This window comes from Triticum aestivum, chromosome 6A (assembly GCF_018294505.1).
Source record: "Triticum aestivum cultivar Chinese Spring chromosome 6A, IWGSC CS RefSeq v2.1, whole genome shotgun sequence".
NCBI lineage: Eukaryota > Viridiplantae > Streptophyta > Magnoliopsida > Poales > Poaceae > Triticum > Triticum aestivum.
The window spans coordinates 610,774,844-610,779,308 of NC_057809.1; the positions used below are offsets into that span (position 1 = coordinate 610,774,844).

Below are 4,465 nucleotides of genomic sequence, written 5' to 3' on the forward strand. Positions count from 1 at the left end.
GGTGCAATGCCGAGTGGCTCAATCCCACGATAGCACACCCAACAAACAATGCTGGTGGACTGGACCATTTGAAATGAGCAGAATGCCCGAGTCTTTGAGCACAAGAATACACCAACAACAATCCTGCTCAATAGCATCAGATGCGAGGCCAAACTGTGGATTTCCGCCGGAGTAAAAAATTGGGAAGTATTGTATCGAGGGAGCGAGGCTTATGTAGCTTGGGGCTTGCAACACAGAAGCAAACATTTTGCCTCCGTTTCAAAAAAAAAAAAAAGTTGGTCCAGTTGCTTCTGGTGCTGTGATTTCCAGTTCCAGACCTGCAGCTCCGGCCGGGTTCAGAAACTGACAGCCATCCACAAGTTTCAGTACTCCTAGTACTATATTTGTTTGGTTTTCATTCACTACTTATTTGTCTGCTATGCATCGAATTAGTTGCACAAACGAAATAGACCAACCCGCAGACGCGCTGCTTGCCAAGGTTGAGATGGAGAGGAAGCATCAAAGGCGTGGGAGGAGATCAGTAAAAGTAAAAGTGTAAAACGTTACCAAACTCAACTTAACTGAACTAACCTCAACGTGTACCATAATACTACTTCATCAGAAAACTGATAAAAGATTCTGTATATCTGTCTTAACTGTACATCTTAGATCGTGCACTATACATTGTTTCTCACAATTCCAAGTTTCAGATCAGAGCAGCATTTCAGGTGCCGCAAGGGGCCAAACCAGCCCCGGAACTACAACAAACAGAGCTGTAGCTCAAGCAAAATCAACTGTACATCTTAGATTGTGCACTATACATTGTTTCTCACAATTCCAAGTTTCGAATCAGATCAGCATTTCAGGTGCCGCAAGGGGCCAAAACCAGCTCCAGACTATCACTCACATGATAGAATACTCGCATGATAGAATGAGAAGCTCCAACACCAAGCAGAAAAGTAGAAACCGTAGTGAGTTACTACGATTGCTTCCAAGCTACTGCTGACGACCAGTTTTTCTGACTTGGAAGGGAAATAGCTTTTCTGTTCCCAGATGGCATAGAGCTCCAATATAGTGCAGGTTCGTCTGCATTGACGACATCAGGTCCAGGAACAGAAAATAAAACCTGTGTGCAACATCCGCCCTTGTCGAGGCCATTCCATGTTCTGCGGCCGGATCAGCCGAATCCTCCAAGGGATGAGCAGGCCCGTTCCGATGGTAGCTCAATGGCTCCAATCGAGGATCAGTTTCCGCTGGAAAGCGCGTCGCCTGTGGATCATATCTTGACCTATGAAGTAGACACAAAATGGGTGTCATGGTTACAGTAGCAGTAGACATATGGAGTATACTGGTAACATAAAAAAGAACAATGCCAATTATGTATATGCATGTGATGGATATGGGCTAATCTGCTCAAAATTATGCGACATTAACCAACAAGACTTACCTGCCAAATGACCAAACCAGGTATGAGTTGTTCAGAAGTTGAACATTCCAGTCCAATGGATAGGACAGATTGCTGATCACAAACTGTAACGCCTCTGGGTTGGTATATCTCAGAATATCCATCACATAGTCATACATTTCGACGTAGAGAAAAGGCCTATTCTCCAGTGGCACATAACAAACATTATATCTCATAAGGAAGAATGGGTCTCCTTGCTGATACCCTTTTATATGCTGGAGCAAATGCTTGAACTCCGGATTGATATCCTTGTCCGTGTGATACTTGGCACTGGCTTCACCCACCAACTGGTGAAGCATGTCTGCGAGGGCTGTAAGATTGGCTTTTGTGCCCTTGGCAGTTCTTTTCTCCAGGTTGTCAACCACTAACTTTGGGATCTCATAATAATCTGTCACCACGATGTTTTCTAGCTGCAAGCTCTGAAAGCAGTAGCCAGACTCAAGAACGCCCAGTGGCATATTCGTGACTCTGAATAATATATGCTTCACACTCTCGATAAAGCTTGCAGGCGGAGTATCCAATGCTTGTGTTTGGCCAACCGGATCCCTATCACACATTATTTCACCGGCGAGACCCTTGACAAAATCTGTAACCGGTGTGCCATTCTCCCCTGGTAAAAGGAGATAATGACAGATCCTCTTTTGCCTCTGGACGGCAGTCTTCTTATTGGCAGATGCCTTCTTCCCGCGAGACATTTCCTTGGTGCCTAAGAAACAAAATAGAGGCTACTTGATGGCTCCCAAAACAAAAAACCTATAACAAAAGAGGACTGAGTAGGTAGAGGTATAATTTACAGACCTGCATTGTGAAGTAGCAGAAAGGTTAGTCCATATACTCTGAAGGATAAATAAGTGGTGACTTGAGCACTGGGCTTCATGTCCTTCCCTTTTAAAGGCAACAGCTCCAGGGCAGGAAGCTGCTTCAAAAAAAATGTAAAACGCGCATTAATTGGTGCGGTGTTGCCTGTGGAAATTAGATGTGGTTCACAAATACCGTAGGACACAGTACCATACGATGGGGTCTCCAAGAGGAGCGCCACGTGATTTAGAAAATTGGGGGACGTCTCCGTCAGGTCGACAGTCTGTTCTAAGGCACAGGATCGTAACTGGGCTGTGGCGCAATAAATTCTGTTCGCCGGAAGCTTTGTGCATCGGGTGGGACCAGGTCAATATCGTGTGGAGTCTATGCGGGCCTTCAAAGACGTTTAGAATACAAAACAGCTAACGAGATCCTTGGCAGCAAACGCAAATCTCGAAAGTGCGATGGCTAATGACGGTTTGCGGGAGGTCACAACAGACACAACTTGGAGCAGCCGGAGCCGGATGTGCCAGAGATGACAGCGCCCTTCCTCGGCCTCAGATCTGTGATGTGGGCCCAACTTTGCAAGCACGGAATAAAAAGTTCGCCGAGGTAGCCCATACAATCACTCGGCGATCTCAACCTCGTATGAACAAAGGAGGTACGGTTTCCGAATCCGTTTTTAACTGAATTAGTCACTGAAAGTTGGAGTTTACTAGGAAGGGGCAAGCATTGGGGCAAGGGTGTGGATCAGTAAAACAAGTACCGAGAATTGATATTAATGTTGTAATGGTGAGCTGGTGGTGTAAGTTTCACCAATCTGATATTAATCTCGTGTGGCAGTAAGAGCTCGCCAATCTGGTGGCGCATAACACGGGGAGAATGGAACCTACATCCTAGACATATAACCACATCTATATGATGCCAAACCACCCACAGGGAGAGAGCAGAAATTTAACAACATGCAATTTCGCACATAAGCCAAAAGAAGAAGCAAGTCTGCTAAACTGAACGCAGGCAAACCACTTTAATCTGCAAAATAGCCTGCTAAGACTAATTTCCATTTGTGAGGGACGTGTGGGTTGATTTTAGAGTTTTCCGTTCGACCTAGGCGCAGTTGGGAGCGGGGAAAACACCCGGCATGGCTGCAGGCAGGGTTTCTTTCCGGTGGGTATCGAAAAAGATCCAGAAGAAGTGGTTACCTTGGTAGGGGAGGGCGCACCAAGGCGGCGAACCCTCGCGTGCCGCTCCCCGCACCACCGGGAAGAAATCCGGCGGCGGGGCGCCCGGGAAGTCGAACGGCGCGCCGCCGACGACCCGAGCGCCCCCGTCGGGCCCCCTCTCGGCGAGGTCGACTTCCCCTCGGGCGCCGCTGCCGGGGAAAGATCCGCCCGCCCGGGGATGAAGAAGAGGGCGAGTCGGGTATTCACCTGCTGATCTTGCTCGTGGTCTTCTCCGGCTCCGGCGGCGGCGGCGGCTCCGGCTCCTGCGGCGGCGAGGGGGAAACAGGGGTACGGGGCGGGAGGGGGAGGGGGTGGAGCGGGCGACCGTTAGGCCGGAAAATCCTATTTGACGAGCGGGAGGATTGGCCGGCCCACTCCCCACAGCGAGGCAGCCGGTTTTGGGAAGGTTCCCTGAACCGGTTTTTTGTTTTTATACCGGTTTAGCGGTTTCCTTATGTGTGTTTTTATTTTTATTTTTTCGTTTTACTGTTTCATTTCTTTTTTTCTTTTTTCATTTCTTTGTTTTCCTTTTTAATTTCCTTTTAAAGTTCATATTTTCTTGTTTGTCTTTTTTTAAAATTGCAAATTTAAAAAATGTTTGACATATTCTGAAAAATTTCAGTTCTACAAAAATATTTCAAAAAATTGCATTTTTATTGATGTTTTCAAAAATTGTTCGTGTTTTTCAAAAAGTTCAGAATTTTGAAATATGTTCATGTTTTCCAAAAGTTTGAAGTTTCAAAATTTTATTCATGTTTCCAAACATTGTTTGTGTTTCAAAATTTGTTCACATTTTCCAAAATGTTCAGAAAATGTTTGTAATTTCAAATATTATTCATGTTTTAAAAAATGTTCGGAATATTTTTGCTCTCCTATTTCAAAGTTTGATCGCGTGTTCAAAAATTCCAAAAATTGTTCACCTTAAACAGAATTGTTCGCATTTTCCAATGTATTCAGAATTTTGAAATTTGTTCACATTTTCAAAAAAGGTCAAAGTATA

General features: G+C 45.4%; 1 protein-coding gene across 1 annotated transcript; it reads right to left on the minus strand.

The window, feature by feature from the left end:
* Window positions 1-560: 560 nt before the first annotated feature.
* On the minus strand, window positions 561-3,769 carry LOC123131356 (uncharacterized). Its single transcript, XM_044551048.1, has 4 exons — window positions 3,445-3,769; window positions 2,243-2,360; window positions 1,427-2,150; window positions 561-1,267 (listed from the first exon to the last, which is right to left on the minus strand). The coding sequence occupies exons 2-4, from the start codon at window positions 2,319-2,321 to the stop codon at window positions 976-978; spliced, it is 1,095 nt and encodes a 364-aa protein (XP_044406983.1). The 5' UTR covers window positions 2,322-2,360; window positions 3,445-3,769; the 3' UTR covers window positions 561-975.
* Window positions 3,770-4,465: the final 696 nt, after the last annotated feature.

Bases quoted from the DNA above. Each gene is read 5' to 3' on its own strand.
- LOC123131356 (XM_044551048.1), bottom strand. From the start codon at position 2,321: ATGAAGCCCAGTGCTCAAGTCACCACTTATTTATCCTTCAGAGTATAT. The intron at 2,151-2,242 runs GTCTGTAAATTA...TTTGTTTCTTAG, and splicing joins TCTGCTACTTCACAATGCAG to GCACCAAGGAAATGTCTCGC. The intron at 1,268-1,426 runs GTAAGTCTTGTT...TCTACTTCATAG, and splicing joins CTGGTTTGGTCATTTGGCAG to GTCAAGATATGATCCACAGG.